This window comes from Meleagris gallopavo, chromosome 15 (assembly GCF_000146605.3).
Source record: "Meleagris gallopavo isolate NT-WF06-2002-E0010 breed Aviagen turkey brand Nicholas breeding stock chromosome 15, Turkey_5.1, whole genome shotgun sequence".
In the NCBI taxonomy this organism is placed as follows: Eukaryota; Metazoa; Chordata; class Aves; order Galliformes; family Phasianidae; genus Meleagris; species Meleagris gallopavo.
This window is the reverse complement of record NC_015025.2, coordinates 13,344,595-13,355,380: the sequence shown is the minus strand read 5'-3', so window position 1 is coordinate 13,355,380 and position 10,786 is coordinate 13,344,595. Positions and strand designations below refer to the sequence as shown.

The 10,786-nt window shown below is 53.3% G+C and overlaps 1 protein-coding gene across 1 annotated transcript; it reads left to right on the top strand.

The window, feature by feature from the left end:
- The first annotated feature begins 6 nt into the window (after positions 1-6).
- On the top strand, positions 7-9,973 carry NDST1 (N-deacetylase and N-sulfotransferase 1). Its single transcript, XM_010719145.1, has 15 exons — positions 7-590; positions 959-1,441; positions 1,685-1,772; positions 2,071-2,225; positions 3,580-3,765; positions 4,136-4,264; positions 4,418-4,600; positions 4,935-5,031; positions 5,175-5,298; positions 5,604-5,778; positions 5,938-6,108; positions 6,679-6,788; positions 7,421-7,523; positions 8,020-8,135; positions 8,413-9,973. Exons 1-15 carry the CDS (start codon positions 81-83, stop codon positions 8,417-8,419), a joined length of 2,637 nt encoding a protein of 878 aa, XP_010717447.1. The 5' UTR covers positions 7-80; the 3' UTR covers positions 8,420-9,973.
- The last annotated feature ends 813 nt before the right edge of the window (positions 9,974-10,786 follow it).

The window sequence follows — 10,786 nt, the reverse complement described above, 5'->3', positions numbered from 1 at the left end:
GTGGTGGTGTTCGTTTCTTCCCCTCCCCTGGGGCTCGAGAGGGCAGGGGAGGGGACCCCAACTTGCCTGTGGATGCAAGGATGACTGTGCTGGCAAGGGCCCGGAGGGGTATCCGACAGGTATCTCCCCAGGTCGTGCTGCTCCTGCTCTTCGCATTCTGCCTGCTCAGTGTTTTTGTCTCAGCATATTATTTATATGGGTGGAAAAGAGGCTTGGAGCCCTCGGGAGATGCGCCAGGGCCGGACTGTGATGAACCCAAGGTTGCCCCTTCCCGCTTGCTCCCACTGAAGGCCCTCAAAGTGGTCGATTCCTCCCGCACAGACCCATTGGTGCTGGTATTTGTGGAGAGCCTCTACTCCCAGCTGGGTCAGGAGATTGTGGCCATTCTGGAGTCGAGCCGCTTCAAGTACAGGACAGAGATCGCCCCAGGAAAGGGGGACATGCCCACATTGACTGACAAAGACCGGGGACGCTTTGCACTCATCATTTACGAGAACATCCTCAAATACGTCAACCTGGACGCCTGGAATCGGGAGCTGCTGGACAAGTACTGCGTGGAGTACGGCGTGGGCATCATTGGCTTCTTCAAGGTACGGGGGTGTGTGGGATGAGCTGAGCCCACGTGGCAGGGGCTGAGGTTGAGCGGAGCCCATGTGGCCACAGGTGTTGATGTCAGGAGGAGTTTGGCCCAGGGCTGTCCTTCTGCAGGTTCTCCTTGCCTGTCTTGTCCTGTTAGAATGCTGCGGGGGGGACAGCAGGGAATGGAAATGCAGATTTGCAGGTGGCTGCAGGTGAGGGTGTCCCACGCAACAAATAGGAGAGAGACCCAGTGCCTGGAGTGCAGAGCGAGGGCTGGAGCTGTTTGTGAAGGGGTGGTAGGCTGCTCCTCTCCCCCATCTGTTCAACCCCCCGACAGAGCTGCTGTCTTGTCTCATTTAACACTTTTCTTTCCTCACAGGCCAATGAGAACAGCCTGCTGAGCGCACAGCTGAAGGGCTTCCCCCTCTTCCTCCACTCCAACCTGGCGCTGAAGGACTGCAGCATCAACCCCAAGTCGCCCCTCCTGTACATCACCCGGCCCAGCGAGGTGGAGAAGGGTGTGCTCCCCGGTGAGGACTGGACCGTTTTCCAGTCCAACCACTCCACCTACGAGCCCGTCCTGCTGGCCAAGACCAAGTCAGCCGAGTCAATCCCACATATGAGCGTGGATGCAGCGCTGCACACCACAGTGATGCAGGACCTGGGCCTCCATGATGGGATCCAGAGGGTGCTTTTTGGCAACAACCTCAACTTCTGGCTGCACAAGCTGGTCTTTGTGGATGCCGTCTCCTTCCTGACAGGGAAAAGGCTCTCCCTGCCCCTCGATCGTTACATCCTGGTGGACATTGATGATATATTTGTGGGCAAGGAGGGCACTCGCATGAAAGTGGAAGATGTCAAGGTGCTGCTGTTAGAGTCTGGCTAGATGGGCGGGGGTACCTGGGACTAGGGTGAGGGATGGGATGTTTTTTACTGTAGAGGTGAGTTTCCCTGTCCTCAGAGCATTCTCCTTAGGGGATTCTCTTCTTCAGAGAGCTTAGAGGCATGGGTTCTTGCCTTAATATGGGCTTTGCTAGAGGCCTGGTTATGAAGTTGTCCCCTGCCGCTGACTGAAGATATTTTGCTTTCTCTTTCCCTCTCTCAGGCGCTGTTTGACACGCAGAACGAGCTGCGCACCCACATCCCAAATTTCACTTTCAACCTGGGATACTCAGGGAAATTCTTCCACACAGGTGAGGAGAGTAAGGGCATCGCTCCATGCATCAGTGCATTACTGATGTCAGGGCTGCAGCAGTCCCTGGCCCAGGCTGTGCTGCACAGCAGTCTGCCTAGTCAGCAGAGGTGAGGTGTCCATGGGGCAGCTCACTTCCAGGAGCTTTCTCACTCCCCTGAGAGAGCTCCTTGGAGCAGGCACCCCATGCTAGGGCCTTGTACCTGTCCTCTTGCCTCTGCATGGAACGCTCATGCATCTCAGGGACACCCTACGCAGCTCTGCATACACTGCAATGACAACAAGTGTTGTCCCTGCAGGTACTGATGCTGAGGATGAAGGTGACGATCTGCTGCTGTCCTATGTGAAGGAGTTCTGGTGGTTCCCACACATGTGGAGCCACATGCAGCCTCACCTCTTCCACAACCAGTCGGTTCTTGCTGAGCAGATGACCTTAAACAAGAAATTCGCTGTCGTGAGTAAGATGCCGCCGGCGGGGATGCTTGTAATGGGGGGAGGATGGGATGAGGATGAGGGGGTACAAATAGGCCTTTGTAGGCTGAGAAATCAAAGAGAATGGGTTTGGCCTCCTGTGGTGACTAGGCTGATCTCCTAACTCCTTGGACAGAGTTTTGATTCCCAAGATGACAGTGTCTGTTTGCTGGAGCAAAGGGAGCTGATGACAGTGAGCCTTAGGAACCCCTTCTCCTGCCTGCCTGGGTGTAAATTTGGGATGAGGATCTTTTGAAGCTCAGCACCCTGCCTTTGTAACTCGGTGGTTAAATCCATTGTACACCAGTGCTCGGAGCAAAAATACTTATCCACACCAGCCAACATGCCTCTGTCACAATGAGCTGCCCGAGTGCCTGCTGACTGGGAAACGCTGTCCGTGTGTTGTTTCACTCCAGCTGTGTGGCTGCAGCTGTTCCAGTGCTGCTGCCTGCTCTGAGGCAGCATTCATGGGAATGCAGAGATCAAACCCACAGCACTACAGAAGGCAGCAATCGCTTGGGTTTGTGTGCTGGATTTTAACCAAGCCTGAGGTTTATGTTTAGCACTCTGTGGTTTGGTGTTGCACTGAAGCTGGCCCATGTGGCATCCTGGAGTGGGGTCAGAGCGGCTGTGCCTGCAAGGATCTCACTGCTAGAAACTCCCTCTGCAGGCTGAGTTGTCGAGACTCATTTTCTTTGTAAGGGCCAGCTCTGACCTTTGGCTTGGTTGGAGATTGTCCATCCTCCTGGAAGGTCCTTTATCTGGCCTACGTAAAGTCAGCATTGACACCAAGTCATGCTGCGATCAACTGATTTGCTCACAGTTGTCTCAAGTCCAAATCCATTAAAGCCAGGCCTAGCAATAATAATTGGATCTGGTAGTCTGAGAGATGGCTCTTCATCTAACTTGAATTCATTCCCTGTTAATTAATTAAGGCGTGAGACTAGAACATTTCTGCTTGTGCTAGAAGAGATGGGCAGGTGTTCAGCTGAAAATTTCCAAGTTGCTCTGTATCTACTGATATAAATCAGTTTGCAGTCCCGTGTCTCTGCACAATCTTCACCAATAAGCTTTGCTGCTGCTATTTTGTGAAAGCAGAAATGACTCCAAGAGGAGCAAGTGTCCACCCAGCAAATCTTCTATTGAACTCTTTTTTCTGGGGACAGCCTTGGTTAGGGGAAGATGCATGAGAACAGCCCAGCTCTTATTGCTCATCAAGACACAGGTGGACTGTTCATGGTTGGGAAGGGACAATCCTTGGGGGAGATTGTGTTGAGCTGGCAGGTGGTGGTTCTGGGTTCTCCCTAGTCACCCAATCTCCAATCTCTTCCCTGTAGGAGCATGGCATCCCCACTGACATGGGGTATGCAGTGGCTCCCCACCACTCCGGTGTCTACCCTGTTCACGTGCAGTTATATGAAGCTTGGAAGCAGGTTTGGTCAATCAAAGTCACGAGCACAGAAGAATACCCCCACCTGAAACCTGCTCGCTATCGCCGTGGCTTCATCCACAACGGCATCATGGTAGGTGGCCAGGTGTTACCTCTGATGCTTTTTCTTCTCTGCCTCCTCCACCAAAACTTTGATGCGTGGTTTCTGGATGGCTTGGCTATTTTGGCTCCAGCCAAAGGAGACTGTTGATTTGACAGGATTGCATTCTTTTCATGTTTGCTAGTCCTGCACAGTGGAACTTTTAATGAGGACACTTTGTGGCCTCTCCATCTGTTCATCTGCATCCCTTGAGAGTAGCAGAATTCAAGTCAAGGGGTAGTGGAGCTGATCCTGACCTTTGAGAGGTTGAAAACCCTTTTTGAATCTGGGAGAAGGGGCTGTGTGGCTTTTTCATTGCCCTGGCTCCTCCACCTACTCCAAACATATCTTTCTTCCTCCTCAGGTCCTCCCCCGACAAACCTGTGGCCTCTTCACACACACCATCTTCTACAACGAATACCCTGGTGGCTCCAGTGAGCTGGACAAGATCATCAATGGAGGCGAACTGTTCCTGACAGTGCTCCTTAACCCCGTGAGTACTGCTGCCTGGGGACACATGGACGGCACCTCCTGCAGAGCTGTCCCCTGCTGCTGCTGCAGTGCACTCAGCTGGAGCAGAGGGCTGTTAGTGCAGGATGGCGGCTGGGTGAGGTCCTGCTAACCACTGCTCCATCCTCTACCTCAGATCAGCATCTTCATGACCCATTTGTCCAATTATGGCAATGACCGCCTGGGTTTGTACACCTTCAAACACCTGGTCCGCTTCCTCAACTCCTGGACCAACCTGAAGCTGCAGACATTGCCACCTGTGCAGCTGGCACAGAAATACTTCCAGATCTTCTCCGAGGAGAAGGACCCTCTCTGGCAGGTATACCTTGTGCAGAAGGAATGGAGAGAGCAGCCCAGTTTTCTGTCTATGCTAGGGAGAGGGAAATGAGATAAAGCTGGCCTTGCTCTAAGCAGCAGGTTGGACTGAATGACCTCTTCAGGTCCCTTCCAACCTGAATGTTCCTGTGATCCTGTGGAAAAGCAGTGATTTTTTGCCTCTTTATGGTTCCGTGGGTGGTGCTAGGACAGAATTTGCTTCATGGACCTGGAAATAAACCCAGACCTTTGCATGGCCACCTTGCAGGGAATCCGAGCAGCCACACAGCTTCCTTCCCAGGCTGCCTTGTCTCCAACCATCCTGCTCTGCATTTCAGGATCCCTGTGAAGACAAGCGTCACAAAGACATTTGGTCCAAAGAAAAGACTTGTGACCGATTCCCAAAGCTCCTCATCATTGGGCCTCAAAAAACAGGTACATCCCTTTACCCTCAGTGCTGGGAGCATGGCAAAAGGCTTGCTGGGTTCCCCACATCCTCAAGGAGCCTCTCTCAGCCCTGCTGATGCAAAGCAGGAAGGGAAATTAGTCCTGTCAGCTCTCATTTTCTCTGTTTGAAGGAACAACTGCCCTTTATCTCTTCTTGGGGATGCACCCAGACCTGAGCAGCAACTACCCCAGCTCAGAGACCTTCGAGGAGATACAGTTCTTCAACGGACACAACTATCACAAGGGCATAGACTGGTAGGTCAACCTGCATCTCCCTGCCACGAGGACAGACTGGGAGCTCCGATTTCTTGGGGAGCAGGAGCAAGGTTGCCTTGAGGCTCTTGGTCTCGTGTCTAAGGAGCTAGGGACCACTGCATGCTCTGCTTCATGAAAGGTCATGCTCATGACAACAGCAGCTCTGTCTGGTGGCCAGAGTTTGTCTTTCTCTGAGCACCTGCAGTACTTGGTACAAAGTATTGGGAGACTGCTACCTGCAAAGAAGGTTGCTGGGGATATTTTATCATGCCTGTCCACTTGCCTCACGCTGTGCCTTCCCTCAGGTACATGGAGTTTTTCCCCATCCCCTCCAACACCACCTCTGACTTCTACTTTGAAAAAAGTGCCAACTACTTTGACTCAGAAGTGGCTCCCCGGCGAGCCGCAGCCCTGCTCTCTAAGGCCAAAGTCATCACAATCCTCATCAACCCTGCAGATCGAGCCTACTCCTGGTATCAGGTGAGCCACCCAACCCTCCTCTTGCCCAGCTTCCTGTTGGGTCAGGAGCAACATTGATCTCTTGGGAGGCTGTCGTGCTTTGCAGGCAGCCTGGGGTTTGAGTCCAGTTGGTGTCCATTCTTGGCTGCCTCAGGAACCTGTTTTGCTCATGTTTGACAGCATCAGCGAGCCCACGACGACCCGGTCGCCCTGAAGTACACCTTCCATGAGGTGATCACAGCTGGGCCTGAGGCTGCTGCAAAGCTGCGGACCCTGCAGAACCGCTGCCTGGTGCCAGGCTGGTATGCCACCCACATCGAGCGCTGGCTGAACAGCTTCCATGCCAACCAGGTAGGGAGGGCAGCCCTGACACCTCACTCTGCTGAACAGCGTCAATGCAGCACCAGAGCAGGACAAAAATAGCAGGCCAAGCTGTCCCTGGTTTCAAGCTGCCCATAAAGGAAATCAGGGTTAAATCTCAGCCCTGCTGTGACCTGCATGGAGGGGGAGAGCGTGCTGCTGCCAGGGTATGGGCTACGCTGGGCGATTCTGCTCAGCCGAATGATTTTTCCATCATCACTCAACCTTATAAAGTCTATTAATTGTGTACTTCTGGCATAATTGCTGTAATATAATCCTGACTCTCTGTGGGTTAGACAGCCCTGAGCTAAAGCTCTGATTTTGTCCTGGATAGATCCTGGCTCTGACTTTAACTTGCATTCAGTTTTCCAACACCTAGTGTAAGTGAACACCTGGACACATGTTCACTATTGGCATTAGAAAGGGAACCCTCCACAAGCTCATGGTAAATTTAACTCTGAAATGGCAAAATATGCAGAGAAGGTGTTGTTTTGCCCCAGGAGAGCAGGGCTGAGAGCCAGCAGGAGGTGAGAGCTCACAGCCTTGCCTTTCTTTTTGTAGATTCTCGTCCTGGACGGCAAGCTGCTCCGAACAGAACCTGCCAAAGTGATGGAAACAGTCCAGAAATTCCTAGGTGTGACCAACTTCATCGATTACCACAAAACCCTGGCGTAAGTCCCACCTCGAGCTTTCCTTACTCCTCAGCCTGGGAAGCACCTGCTGCGTTCCAGAGGGCACAGAGCAGGGGTTGCTCCCTTTTACTTCAGGGGAAACTCAGGAGCACAAAGCTTTCCAGGGCAGCACCCTGAGACCTGCTTTTGGTGCTTACTGTGTGGCACCTTCACAGGACCATTTCAGACAATAAAGCCCACCACAGGAAGCAGAAGCTTTCAGAGCTCCTAAAAAAATTTAGTTTACTTCTGTGCCTGTGTTGCCTTTGTGTTTGGTCTAAATTTGGGCCCAGGTGATGAGGAGCTCCTGAGAATATTCAAAGCTGGAGGTGCCAGAGAAGGTAACAATGAAAGCCCACGCAGGCTCCCTGCTTTCTCATAGCAGGGTAGTGTAACAAGTAATAAATAAATGAATTTTGTCAGGCTGCTTATGGTGCAGTTGTAGGGTAAACCTGTTGTACAGGTTGGTCAATAATGAGATGTTAGCTGGGCTGCAAATTAAAAATAGGCTCCAGAACAGCACTTCTGCCAGCCAGCTTGTATATCCCAGGGAAGTGCATTACTGTTGATCAAGGCTGGGGCAGGGTGCCCTGGGTTGGCAAGCAGGGTGAGGCAGAGCTGTCTCTTTGCAGGTTTGACCCAAAGAAAGGATTCTGGTGTCAGCTGCTAGAAGGAGGCAAAACCAAATGCTTGGGGAAGAGCAAAGGGAGGAAGTACCCTGAGATGGATTCAGATGTGAGTATGCAGAAAGCCTCAGCAGGGCAGCGGCTTTGCTGATGTGGTGTCCTAGACACAGAATGGGGCTGTAGCAAAGGAAGGCTAAGGTTGGATCTGGATGCAGCATAGTAATGCTATAATAGGATGGAAAGTACCGTGACAATAGGAGGGTGGGAAAGTCTTTAACTACAGCAAGTGAGAACGAGCCCAAAGGCAGCAGCTACAGAAATAAAGGAAAAAAGCTGCTTACCTTTGGAAGGCCTTGGATAGGCAGGGATCTCCAACAAGAGATCCCCTTGCCTCCACTGCCAGCCCTTAAATGAGGTGTGGGGAGGGGTGGGTGGATCCTGGCTCCATCCCTTCTGGTCACTCAGGTGCACTGCATACACCTGAGCTCCCATGGATTGGTCCTGCCTTCCCACCAGGTGCTCAATCACTGTTTTAGGCAGTGACTTAGCATTTCTACTACAAGCAGTCTGTCCCGTTAACCCTTATCTCCATTCTCCCATTGCAGTCACGGGCCTTCCTGCGGGACTATTACAGGGACCATAACATTGAGCTCTCCAAGCTGCTGTACAAAATGGGGCAGACACTGCCCACCTGGCTGCGGGAAGAGCTGCAGAGCACCAGGTAGCTGTCGCCCTCCGATCACATCCCTAAGCAATATCCAGCTGCTGCCTTCGAGGGGATGCTGGAGCCCTCTGGCAGGATGGCTGTGTTGAAGGCTGCTGGGTGTTGGCCTGACTCTGTGGTCCCAGCGCTGTGACCTCTCCGTCTGCCCCACATCCATTCTGTTTTGTTTTTATCTTTTTAATTCCCAAACCTGATGGTGAGGTCCTTTCCTGTCCCGCTTTGATGGAAGAAACAGGGAATTGGCACAAATTCCCTCTTTCTCTGCCCAAAACAGACCCTAAGTCCCCTGGGCTGTGAGCAGCGTTGGAGCCGTTCTGCACCTCCTCAGCAGGTGACAGAGGAGCAGCTTTGGGTGCACTGAAGGTGACTTGTACAGAGCTGTAGCAGAAGAAAGGAGCTGGTGGAGAGCCAGTGCACCAAGTGACCCAGACCTCGTCCTGCCACCCAGCGCAGCAGCAGGAAGTGGGGGTTTGCTGGATTCCTCTAAAACCCAGCTCTAAAAACACCTGAAAAGAAAAAGGTGTCTTCTTGTTTCAGAAACACGGATGCTATTTCTTTGCTCATCTTCATTCATTTTCAATCTGAACCTCTTCCCAGTCCATGGGCAATGCGGTGGGACTGCTGTCAAGTAGGAGAAGGAGATGGGGTTCTCCCAGACCCTCACCTGCTCTGCAATGTTTTACAATTGTGGTGTTTCCTGTGGTAAAGCCCAGAGGTGCCTGGTGGCCTCTGGCACCCAACACAGCTCACAGGAGCGTGGGCCCTCGGGGACGAGGCAGACTTTGGGCTAACGGCAGTTGGAAAGATGCTGAGAACTTCAAACCTCTTGAATATTAAAAGCTAAAGTATTTTAATAATGTTGGGGCGTGGGGGGAGGGTTTGTTTCGTTCCGATTTTGCAGGGGGTTGTTTTTTTTTTCTTCAGTGCCAGAATTTGTACCTAAACCCTGAGGGTTTTACGTGGTCTGTTTGGCTGTTACATGGGAGGTGGACAAAGGTCAGTGGGGAAATAATGGGAGTTTTCCCCGCTGGAAATGTGTCTTTATACTTGTCATGGTGATGTGCAGGAGCTGCCTCCTTTTTCATGTGGGCTTTGCAAGTATTCTCCCATCCCTGGCTCTGGCTGCCCTGGTGGTGAGTGCACAAGTGTGTGTGAGTGTGTGAGTGTGTATGAGTGTGTGTGAGCATCCATGTATGTAGCAGTGCCAACACTGAGCCGTAATGGGTTTATGTGGTAAGGGCCCAGGTTTCCTTGTGGATGGAGCTGCTGGTGTGTGTGCTGGAGGCGGGGAAAGGCAGAGCCCTGGTGGTACGTAGGGATGGGTGGGGGCACTTTGTGAAGGGCACCCCATTACCATTTGTGCCCCCAAGGCATCTGCAGCACTGCTGGGGAGCAGACGGAGGTGGCCTGATGGTACGGTGTGGGGAGGTGGGGTGAGGACAAACGCTTTCTCCAGCCTGGGGGATGTTTGGCCCCTTTGTGTTTTATGCTTGGAGAAGGGGAGCTGGGGTCCCCCCGGCTGCCCTCCTGCAGTGCCCTGGCAGTGCCTGGACATGGAGCAATGCCAGGGCAGTGCAGGGGAAGAGTGGTAGCAATGAGGGGCTCTGCCCCACTGTTCCATCTGGTTCTGGATGGCGGTGATGCTTCCCAACCTTTGGGTTTTGCATGAACCTCTGTAGCCATGCCTGGGGCCACAGGGGTGAGGTCTGCCCTTCCCCTCTGCCCCCCTTGGCTCCGTCCGAGCCCATCTCTGGGGCTGCGTTCAGAGAGTGTCCCGTCACTAATGTAAGGTCCTGTTGAACTAACTGCTAATAAAATGGGGTTCGCTGGTTTTAGCTGCTGTGCTTTTGCCTTTTTTCCTGTTCTTCTCCCCGGAACAGCTGCACAGGGTACTGCACGCCCACTCACTGCAGCACTATTGTGCCCAAGATGTAGGACTGCTGTGCTGGGGTCTCCTTTTGGAGGCTGTCACCTGTGCCATGGTGTGTGTGCAAGGACTGCCGGGACATGACTCACGTGTGCCCAACCAGGCTGTCCTGTACCTCCACATGTGCCAGCATCCCCCTGGATGCTCCCATCCCCACGGCACAGTGGCTCGCAGCATTTGGGGTGGGTTTGGGGAGGATGGAGGTGCCGTGGGAGCAGCCCCACAGCTCAGCTCCATGCACGAGGTGGCAGCAGCCATCCAGCGCTGGATCCGACCATGCTGTACGGCGGCTGTATATGGCCCCTGCAGCCCCGTGGGCCCCAAAACCCTCCTGGCTGCTGCCTTCCCCCTCCCTCTCGGCCTCTGCACAGCGCTGGAGGAAACGAAGCTGGGGCCTAATGAATCCCAGCCGGGCAGCGGCGGGCTCTGTTCGAACCTGTCCAAGTGACAAACGATGTGCGGGGCTGTTGGGGGGGGAGGCTGCCTGCAGTGCAGCTGCCCACAGGGATAGGGGGTTTTGTATAGGGCTGTGCTGCAGCAAATCCCAAGCGCACACCTTGTCCCTGATCCCTGGGGTTTGCTTCCCTGTGTCCCCCAAAGATGAACATGTGTGGGAGAAGGGGGATCCTGTGGTGACATGAAGCCCCTGTTCCCATCCAACCCAGGACTGCGCACCTCCCCCCGGCCCAGTTAGCTGCCACAGGTGGTACCAGCTGCTGCA